General features: G+C 43.6%; 1 protein-coding gene across 1 annotated transcript in view; it reads right to left on the bottom strand.

Annotated features, from left to right (window-relative positions):
• Window positions 1-2450: 2450 nt before the first annotated feature.
• nedd9 (neural precursor cell expressed, developmentally down-regulated 9) overlaps window positions 2451-11372 on the bottom strand; it is a 35306-nt gene continuing 26384 nt past the window's right edge. Inside the window, exons 3-7 of the mRNA XM_085345767.1 lie at window positions 9610-9708; window positions 7347-7484; window positions 4412-5587; window positions 4174-4263; window positions 2451-3197 (exon numbers count right to left, since the gene is read on the bottom strand). Of these exons, the coding sequence (XP_085201893.1) occupies window positions 2652-3197; window positions 4174-4263; window positions 4412-5587; window positions 7347-7484; window positions 9610-9708 (2049 nt within the window). The 3' untranslated portion in view covers window positions 2451-2651. The remainder of the gene's footprint in view (window positions 3198-4173; window positions 4264-4411; window positions 5588-7346; window positions 7485-9609; window positions 9709-11372) is intronic.

Raw genomic sequence — 11372 nt, 5'->3', positions numbered from 1 at the left:
CCTTTTTAAAAGTCATTCTCCTCTCCCTGGAGAGCGCAGAGAGGAATGCAGTGAATAATAAAAACAGGGAGATTGCCTGTGAGTGCCAGTCTGTGAGAGCAGCGAGGATTTTTTAATGAGATTCTGAGATTGGAAGCTGAAGGGGGAGGCGGGAGTTTTGCTGTGCTCATGGACATCTCGCCGTTACGCAGTTCCATCTATCTATAGAGCAGCTACCCCTCAGGGAGCGGTTATAGTCACTCAGACTATAATGAAACACAGCGAAGAGGAGATGAGGAGAAAACAGAGGCTGTTTTCAGCTCTGCCGTTTATCTGATCAATTCACTGCACCTTGAAGCAGAGAAATGTGCTGCAGATTAGCCGGTGGCTCGGAGAGACGATTCTCACGGCCCGCACAACATCTGTAGCAGAGTCTTGTCCTCTACTCACCCTCATTACTCTTTGTGTCACGTCTAATGCGCTACAAGCAAAGTGAAGAATAGTTTGGCTCCTTCTCCACCTGCCCAGTCCCGCTCAATGAAATCCTCTCAGCTCTGTGTTTAATGTGATCAGATATGACTTAACGATGAGACAAGCATGCGATTGGATAAAAAATCAACCAGAACAATAACCTAAGGTGAGATTTTTATATTACTTAAACGCTGAGTCACGCTTCGGATGAATGAACCCTTCATCTAAGCGCTCAGTCTAGATCCTGGAATGATTAATCTACACCTTAAGATCCTTCTGTTAGTGTTTGCTCCCCATCAGTCTGATGAAGACTACGAGAGGCAGTTTGAAACAGTAGTTTCAACAATAATGCCTTTTTTCAGGGTTGTTGCACACCACCTATGACATCACCACTAGCTGGGCTTGCTGCAGAACGGCAGAAATGTGTCGCCACTCAGACAAAACCTCTGCATCAGTACTCAATGAGGAGTAAAACCAGTTGAAACCAGAAGCAAAGAAATCAGTTTTCCTCCGTATCTCCTGTGAATGTCTGAGCTCTTGTGCTGATATTAGTGCCAGACTTAGTGCCGCTATGCTTGCTGGCTTACAAAAATCAAGAGGTGCATGACACCAAGGTGCACCGGCAGTTGTTTTGGCACTTTTGGCCACCTTTAGACAAGGACATGACCTTCAGTGCTGCAGATATAGACCATGAAACACAACCGAAAGCCTTGGAAAAAGTCAACATACACTGTAGTTGACGGTTAATGTGGATGTTTTGTTTTTCTAGTATTGGGCTATACTAGTGTAGCTTTGCATAATTCACAGTTAGAAATAATCCTGACTGGAAGACACTGTTTAAGCTCCTCCCCCTTTAAAGCCAGATTTCTACTGGCAGGAGGTCTGAACAGCAGGTGGGTGGTGCTTGTGTGCATTATATGGCCATATTTGGGATATCCCCTTTCAGATGTCATATAGAGTCAATAGTATAAAATTTTTAGATCAGTGGGAAGGCGGAGCTTTTGGCTCACAGGGATTATGCAAACTGACCATGTTTAATATGAACTTCCACAAATGTAGCAGTGCATATGTGACAGAGAGTAAGGAAAGGCTCAACAGATCCACAAACTGTTTATATGGAGCAGGTAAAATTATGTCTATGCACGAATGTCTTCAGGGGAATGTGACTGGATAGTTTCTTAACTATCTGGTATTCCTCTGTAAGACTTTGAATCAAGCAATCAGCTGAGGAAGACAGTGAGATGTGGCCGAAAGCCCAAGAGGAGCTCAGCAAACAGGATTTATGTTGTAAATTTCACTTCTGACCTTTGAAATGAAAAAGCCGCCTTCAGCTGCTTTCTTATTCACAAGCGGTCACCACAGCAGGTTGCTCCGCATGTTTGATTTGCTGTGGTTTTTACACCGCACGCCAACCCCAAAGATGCAGGAGCCGTGTCCTCTCCCGGGACCTTAGGAATTTTAAACTAAATGTGTGCACACCATCTATTACCATCAGCCGACGGAGACCATGAGATGTATTGTACTGTAATATTTTTAAGCAGCTTGGCATAAAACTGGAGCCAGTGGTGTCTATTGATCAATACATGGACACAGTAAACACCTGAAAGTTTTTTCTATGCTCACATATAAATCTTATCATCTTTGCAACAAATATCATGTTTGACATGAAAATATATATATTTTTTAAGAAAATATCACTATTTATCATCCAAACCCCTCTGACTGCTTCACTTCTTGGACGACATAAGGATGACAAACCCCTGTGGTGAAGAACAGTCCTTTACTTTGTGGAGAGCTCCACACACACACACACACACAGACACACACACACGGACACTGACTTGATTTACAAGGAACTTTTAACTGTCACATCCAGCAGGAAGACACAGAAACGACACTCTACAGTTATAAATGAAATAACAGGACATCTCATAAGGTGCTTCATAATATGCAATGGGAATGTTATGAAAAATGTCCACATGTTCCTACAGAGGCACCAGTACTGCATCTATATGTGTCCATATCATAATATAGAACAATGTACATAAAAATAGAGCAAATATTTACAGAACACAGACTATTTACAACATCTTAAACGGGCTTAAAGATGGAGAGCGACATACATATACTGCAAATATATATATATATTTTTATGGCAGATGTACAAACGGAGTGATGTGCAGGAGCCATGAGGGTGAAAATCACAAATTAGCCATCTGCAGCAACTGTTCTTTAAACTGCTGAGCGTGGTGCGACAGGTCGGTGACTCTGTCCACCATCTCCTGGATGGCGGCTGTGTTCGGGTAGTTCAGGGCGGCCGCTTTAGTCGCGCACACCACCGTCTTTAACAGGTCGCACAGCACGTTGCTCGAGTTCATCACCCTGTTTGCCACCTCAGGCACCGAGGCCTGCCGGGACAGCGTGTCCCCGATGAAGACCAGTTTGTGGGCGCTGAGGATCACGAACTTGCTGTGTGCCACGAAGATGCGGGGGGGCTGGCCGGCGCTGACGCAGCCGAAGAAGGCATCCACGGCGCTGAGGAGCGTGACGAAGTGCTGCTCGCACTGCTCCGAGTAGAAGCTGAGCAGCTGGCGGTCCCGAGCGCACAGGTGGGCGGACGGGGAGAGGGAGGTGGAGGAGGACGAGGAGTCTGAGGGCGGCGCCGAGTGTTGGTGTGAAATCCACTGCGTGATGTCGTTCTCCACCGGTTTGCTCACTTCCTGCTCCAGCTTCTTGAACTGATTGATCTGTAGAAGCAGTACAGATGTGAGGTCAAAGGGCAAAGGTTTAGCTTTAAATACACATAATTATTTATAATGGAAAATATTTGAAGTGAACATTTAAAAAAAACATCAGGTTTAACCCACAGATTAAAAATGGGGGCAGAAAAAGATCAACAGAGTTCCCTTTATTAACCTGACAGAGGGAAGTATAAACACGTTTTGGAGGAAGGACGCGTGTCTAAGCTTTGATTGCACACTGATTGTTCATTTCATTTCAAAGCAAACATGTTTCCCATTTGGCTTACCCATTTTCTTAACCACTTATCCTCCGGTTCAGGGTCACAAGGCCAAATTGCGTTTTATAAATATGTAAATTTAAGCAGAAAAATCAACATAAAAACACTTTCCTTTTTGCAAAGCATTTTATGGCTTTTCTCCTTTTTAACAGCAAACTTTTGCTGTCTTAAAAGTATCAAACTGAGTCTCTGAGAAAATGTTTAATGTTAAATTTACTGGAAAACGCTGTTACTTCGAAGAAATTAGAAATTAAATGACCAAAATGAAACAGCCACCCTTTACATTTCATCCTAAAAATGTAGAAGAAATCAGTTTCACACCAACAATCCCACCACTGCTGGCTGCAACTCCACATCCACAAACGCCTTCGTATGAAAATAGCACCACGAGATAAATAAAATAAACCTAAAACTCTAGACTCCATGTTTACATTTGTACGGCAGCATTTGTTTTATATATTTTTGCACATGTGGGTCACTTCAGGGCCGTGACCGCTCCACCTTGTAATCTGGCTGGCCTCCATCGAGAGAATGATGTTAGAATCAGATCTGAGCGCCGAGGTCTGCAGAGGCCTTCGTAAGAACCTCGAAGGGCCCCTAATCGCTCAGTGTTATCATCTGTTTTGTTTAAGACTGCGAGGTATTTCACTCCCCCGCACAGTGTGCGCTCCACCTGCGAGGCCCAAACAAACACAAAGCCTCACCTGTTCCTGACCCAGCTGAACTTGACTCTGCTTGATTATGTTTTCTTTCTCCAACAGCTCCTTCTGCTGCCGTTCAAAGTCTTCTTTGCCCTGAAGGGAGGTAAAAAAATGTTTTAAACAGGGTGAGAAACCAGACTCACGTAGGTCTGATCTTTGATACACGACACATAAATTCTTATCTGTTGGGTAAAGTCACTTAAAGTAAATAACTCTACTAACTGTGGATTTAATTGTTTACCTGCAAATGTACATAATCGTAGTCCTCCATCCAGCTTTTCACGCACTTCTCGCTATTGTTCATGTTGTCCTTGTCTGGGGTCAAGGGCACGGGGAAAGGTTTGGTCTGGCCCCCGTTGTTGTCGTTGTCCGACGAGGGGGAGGTGAGCGGGTGGATCACGTTCTCGTCAGGCGTGCTGCCCACAGAGAAAGATCCGTCCACATGCGTCCGCCTGAACAGCAGCTCGGCGCTGCTGCCTATCGTGGAGGCCAGCTGCTTGGCGTCGTCGGGAACAGTCCTGGAGACCATGACGAAGCGGTCCAGGTCGTCGGTCTTGTTGTGGTGCCTTCCAGACGAGGCCAGGGTGTTAAGCGCCCAGCTGCAGTTTTCCAGAGCTTGGTAGATCTGCAGAAGGATCTGCTGTGAGTCCTCCAGGCGTCCCAGCTGCCTTCGAAGCTTACTGTGCAGACTGTTGTCTGACAGAGACGTAGCGTTCACCGCGGCACCTCTGCCAAACACAATGAAGTCTCCCAGACCGGCCCGGACTCTGTCCAGAACTGTGCGGACGTCGTTGGCGTGGCGTTCCATGAAAGGAAAAGTCCTCCAGTGAGGGGAAGCTGCCATTGAATGCAAATTCCCGACTGAGCTGTCCACTGCTTGCTGAAGGCGGTACAGCTTCTGGATGGCGGTGTCCACATCCAGAGCGAGGCGGCCCTCAGAGCTGGAGCCAGTGGAGGACGAGGAGGTGGACATGCTACTGCGCGTGCTGCCCGTGCTGGAGAACGACAAGCGGTTCACGCCGTCCGTCACGTCCGCTACTGCGCGAGCATCCTGAGCGGGGATGTCGTAGATGCCTTTGCTGCCGTCTCTGTCGGCGGGCGAGCTTCTGTGCTGGGAGGTCTGCATGACCCGCGGGATGTCGTACACGTCGTTGCGAGACCCCGCCCCTGAATGAAAGGCAGGCGGTGGCACATCGTAAATGCCTTCATTGCCGTTGGTGTTCGGGTGCGGCTGATGAGCCGGAGGCTCCACGTTCGGTGGGAAGTCGTAATGTGACTGCGAGCTCTGGGCGGGCTTGGCGAGGACAGGTGGGGGTACGTCGTAGATGCCTTCCTGTTTGCTCTTGAGGGGCTGCGGGAAGTCGTAGTTCCCCTCCTGCTGGGCAGAGTTGGTCCTGCAGGGAGGCACTGAGTAGACCTGTGGGCGAGGACAGTAATCAGACTGTTATTATTTTTGTTAACATGTATATTATTATCAAACAGTGGAGCTTTCACCTAACCAGTGGCCTCACAGGACTATTTTTTTCCTTGTTGTGAAATCCCTGTCATCATACAAAATGCTCTGCTGGTGCATTTCATATCTCAGACATTCATTTATTTGCACTATTAGAACTGTGCATCCCACTCTCTTGCTGCTACCCTCCTAAACAGATGTGGAAACACCTGCGATATGACTCATTTTTTTTCCACCTCCTGCACACAAACACCTCCTCTGCACTCCTTCTGCAGTCACGTCGCGCCATCCGCACCTGAGAGGTGCTGTCACGCTTTCTCAACTTGAAAATGTAAACACTTATATCGCACTAGGATCGATCGTGCTTTGTGAAGCATCGACCGTGGGCTCTGAAAATAAGGGGCCTCTGAGGCATTCTTGGAGCTGGAGTGTGCACACGACTGCTTGGCCAGATGTGGATATAACAAATTCTTCTAAACTAAAGGCTTGGACGCATTTAGTCCACTTAATGTGAAAGAGTGCAGCACACAGCGAGTGAGCAAACATTTGCCTCTACAGTTGACAGAAACAGTCATAAACTGACTGACTGACTGACTCTTTGCATGTGCATGCAGTCTCATAACAAAGTGAGGAACTATCACTGCTGCGGTACTGGTTTCCTAAAATGGTTTATGACATTTAAATTTTCAGCTTTGGCCTCTGAGGTCCCGTTTAAAGGCACAGCACTAAAATGTGCGCTCGGTCCCGCATTCGGGCCGACTAGTCTTCGGGGATTGGAAAGTCATCGACAAAGAAGGCTCCCCTTCCTAAAACACAGCTCGTTAAGAACTCACCAGAAAAGTGACATGTTTTAAATTCACGACCATCATAAGATTAGCAGTTAGAAACCTGGATTCCTGCAGAGGAGATCGTTTTCTTTTAATCCCCTCCCCCCGGGAGACTCGAGTTTATGACATTCAAAAAATGTGCTAAACACAGAATTTGGACTGTAAATGCACCTCAGTGGGTTTTTACTGGATGCAGTGTGTTTGCACAGCAGTCCTGCAGTTAGAGATTGAGGAAGTGAAAGACCTTCTGGCTTGGGGAGATACTATATTTGAAACCTCAAACTTTCAGCCTCTTGATTCCTTCCTCTAATGCAACGAAGCTTTCACCCTCCCTCGGGCTCAACGCAGCAGAGTATGCGCTGACGTACATGGCACGGAGCACGATGGGAGCGCAACGGGGGCAATAAAACTGATTTCCATCAGCCTCCAAACGCACTCTTTACAGCTAGACAGGCCTGCCCAAACTGTAATTAGGAACGACGCAAATAACAGGTCCCAGCATATTTCAGGTTATTACAAACAAACTGGTGGCGCGCTGCCTGGTCAGCTCTGGTGAAATCTTAGAGGGTCTGGCAAAAGAAGAGTTATGTCCTTGTCCTTGATTTTTTGTTTTTTTCCCCTGCTGGCGAGTTTAAACACGGAGCCGTTTTGGTTAAACTCTCCTGGCAGGCGAGGCTTTCATTTAAACTGGCCGCAGGAATGCAATAAATATGATATTTGACGTATTATTCATTTAATATAGTCAATTAAGAGAAATTCTAGGAGCTGTATCAATAAACATAAAAATACAATTTTCTGGACATACGCAGCCTCGTTAATTCAGCTTCATGTGGCTTAAACAAATGGAGTGGCTGACTGATGTGCCCTTTCATTTTGCTTCTGGAAGTTTCTCTTACCCCTTGAGAGGTTGGAGGGATGTCATAGATGCCTTGTGACCTAGGGTCCATTGGTGATGGGGGAACATCATAGACTCCTTGGTTTCTGGCTCCGCCTTGCTGACCAGGGAACATCTGACCAGGTGGAATATCGTACACCTGAAAGAGGGAAGTGAAATGATCACTACGTGTTTCAGAAAAACAATCACACAAAGTTTGGTCTTCATATTATTTGACTGTAGCTGACTTGATCTGATTTTGTAGCACACTATTAGTTTCTGTTTGGCCGTATGTGGGATGTCTAGTAATCAGAAGGTCGCAGTTCAATCGCAGACTTCTCAAGTCCACATGCCAAATTGGCTCGGAGGAAAATACTACTCGCCAAATTGCCCCTAAAGTCATTACATTTTTTTTTATATATAGTTGGCAACAGTGGGAAGGAAAAACTTCCTTTTAACAGGAAGAAACTTCGCCTGAACCAGGCTGAGGGAGAGTTGGGGGTAATACTCAGTGAAGTTTGATTGTAATAGTTAGGAAGCATTAAAAGAAATATATATGAACATGTATGAAGAAGCAAATGTGACACAAAGTAAATAAAATCAAATTTAGTGCTCAGTGAAAGGTGACAATAAGTCACTGCTAAGTTAAAAGCTTCATATTTCTATTTGCACAGGTGCCTCGGTGCAGCGCTCCTATCTAAAGTGAGAGTTCTTTACCACAAAGGTGGCTGTAAGGCCAACTTGCTTTTGATTGGCTGGCCTGAGGTAGTCACATTAGTTACAACTGTTCTCACTGACAGCTGAAGCCTGGGCTTCTTTTCTGACTCGTACGTACGCTGGCCTCATTATTTGAATCTCCGGCTGCGTTTAGTGTCAGCATCCAGCATCACAACAAAGTTTGTATATATGACAGGAAAAAATGCACGATAAGTCCGTTTGATATGGTGAATAGTTATAGAGCAACACGGTCACTGATTGGAGTTTTTCTTTGCACAGTATTTTCTCTTTTTGCTCCATTTTTGGTCTCCACCAGCTGCCCCTCAGATGCTAAATGCTCCACTTCCATATTTTGCTAGTTTCCACCTGTCTGTCAGCTGTTTTGAAGTAGTTTTCAGTGGGTTTTTGGCTAAAAACAGAAGGCTGTTTTGGCTGAGAACAAAACTTAAAGAGCGGTAAGAGTTTATGAAAACGGTGAGAACAGAGACCAAAGCTGAAACTCACTATAAAGCAATGTGAAATTGAGGCTAACTGCACAATCAGGTGATGACTTCCTGTAACTCCATCTCTGTAAGCAACTCGAGTTGTTTTCACACTGTACCTCGTCTGTAATTCTAAAAATATCTATTTGAGCATTTTAAAACAATACAGTACAGTTCTCAAAATGTGCAAACACTACTGCCGCACTGCAGGTTTCAACAGCATGAGAGAAAATGAAGTGTGAAGAATCCTCGCTCATCTCTGCACAGAACAGGAAATGTGGTAGGCAGAATAGCACGATGCAGATCAGAGAATTGGCTTTCTTGTTTTGAGAAATGAAATGCATTTGCCCAGGCACTGTGTGCTGCATCAAAAGCTCACCTGGATGGCTTGTTTTTAAAACGAAGATGCTTGATATGCGGTGAAAACATGCTAACAGATTCGATTGATATCAATGTGTAGGTAAACTAAAGATTATATTTGTACATTCTCAGATGCATGCAATATAGTGTTAAAGATATTTATCCATCTTATTTTTATGCTTGGCGTTTCCTAGTGTAGCTTTGCATGAGCCACAGTTCAAAATAATCCTTGTTCATAACTTTATCTGTACTTTGGCTCAGCCCCTCAGGTCATCCTCTTTTTGAAACCAGCAGCTTTAGCTCCACCCACATTTGCAAACAGAAGGTGGGTGTGGTTTCGGTACCAGAGATAACCATAACATTCTCTCTCTCTGACATCATACAGACCAAAGATTAGAAAAAAAGAGAGGGGAAAAACACTTCAAGCTGTGTTTTTAGTACAGCTTGTAACCTTAACGTATGCCTCACAGCTATTACTAGAAAATGACCTCATTACTGGAAATTAATGGGTTTAATGGCTTTTTTTGGTTTTGAAAAACAATAATTTTAAGGAGTTTTAGGAACCTATATTGGTTAATTTTAAACAAATTCCTTTATTCTAAGTCATAGAGTGCACTGTATTATTGGGTTCACTGTTTGGCAGATTATATCAAAGCTTCTTTGGTTGCTAAAAAAAAAAAAAAGAAAAAAAAAAGATCCTGGTGTTATGGTGCATGAGGAACCTACCCCTTGTGATCTGATGGGTGGGACGTCATAGAGGTCCTGCTGGTTATGCTGTCCTGGGCTGTAAGTGTAGGTCTGTCCCACTCTGGTTGGGGTCACCACCTGTCCGAAAACAGCAGGAAGACAAACAATCAGTTGTCGTCCAGGGTAAGAGGACAAATGCTCTGACTCACAACCTAGCAGCCCTGCTGCCACCCAACTCTCAAGCGTCTCTACATGCATGTGTGCCGGCTTTTATTTGTTTTTCCTGTTTTCCATTTCTAGTCCCTGAATGACCCAGGGATAGTAAGTGATTACAGTCAAGGCAGATATTTTCTAACAACATCCTCCCTGTGCCAGGCTGTTTACAAAGGACCCAGGGAATGAAGTTATAAACACAACCCTGCAAAAATCTCCTTAGGCAGCTGTTTTGAAAGCATTGCAGGCACGGATGTATCTCTGGATTGAAAATGACTGGGGGCCATTTTCCATTGTCTATAGAATAGCAGCAAACTGCCCAAACTGCCCAAAACAGATTTCTAAAGACAAAAAGGTGACATAGATTTTACACCATTGTAAAATGACATGACAGCCAATTCAGTCAGTTTCCCTTATTAAAATCCTAACATGGTTACAAAAGTGCTGAAATATACCATAACAGCAACTAAGGTCATATATTTTAAGAAGTTGCGAATGGCTACGTTTGATCATGTAGCTTTCTAATTTTAAAACAGCGGTGTCTTTGTTTAGAAGCCGAAATAGTCAGGCCTAAAAAACAGCTTGAAAAACACAGTTAACATAAGCCTGCAGTACTAGCTAAACCAGATAAGGTTGCTAATGAGGATGTAAAACAGGCAACTACTAAACAGATCAATGGGTTATCTAAACATTGAGAAACTGCTTTATTATTTGTACCTTTGTTGTATAGTTTTTCTTTAAAAGCTTAAAGTTAAACTACTGATTATGAAAAAAAAAAAAAAAAACCAGCAGCTAATATTAGCTTTTATTAGCCTGAATTAGCTTACTCATGCCACATCAAAAAAATGTAACAAGAAGTATTTGAATATAATAAACTCAGCAAGGCTGTGTTTCTCATCCATAAACTTCCCTTTTTATTCCCATGAAGCATGCTGTGTAGTTCAGTTTATAATACTAAAAACAAAATTAAATACTAAGGAAAGGTTTTTAGGGGCACTAAAGTTAAGTAGCCTTAGCCTAAAGCTACTTCAAAATACCGTAAAAGAAAGTCTTGACACAACACTTCATTATAAAAGGGTTTATTTTTTGTTTGTTAAGATTTCAACTTTTTGCTTTAGTTTTCATAGAGATACATAACATGAAAGTAACGCTAGCTAATGTTACCCTGAAATAGCTACTTATTTAAAAACTGTAGGAGGGGAAACAAAATTATTAAACATATGAAACTGATTTTTGGCTTATATAAACAGTGAGAAATGCAATTTGTCCCATTAAAAATGTACAAAAAGAAGTTCGATTTTTTTGTTGCTTGAATTAACGCCGGCCATAGAGACTGGTTGGTAAACACTGCTATCCAGGGGAAAATGTATTTTGACTGGTTAGTACTGGAGGCAGTGGAGGTTGCTGCACAAACAACTTGTTGTTGTAATATAAGCTTTTCATTTCACTGTAACTGTTACTTATACCAGAAGAATTAGGCAATGGAAGCAAGACCAACTGACACATGTGAGATCGTTATATCTCTGCTCACTTGGAAAACACATATCCCACAATACTAGAGCTCAACTAATAAAAACTAAATAAAACTT

This window comes from Diplotaxodon limnothrissa, linkage group LG22 (assembly GCF_057381915.1).
Source record: "Diplotaxodon limnothrissa isolate DT_005_m linkage group LG22, D_limnothrissa_male_GT1.1, whole genome shotgun sequence".
Taxonomy (NCBI): domain Eukaryota; kingdom Metazoa; phylum Chordata; class Actinopteri; order Cichliformes; family Cichlidae; genus Diplotaxodon; species Diplotaxodon limnothrissa.
Note: the sequence above shows the minus strand (reverse complement) of the source record. Positions and strands in the feature narration are given on the sequence as shown.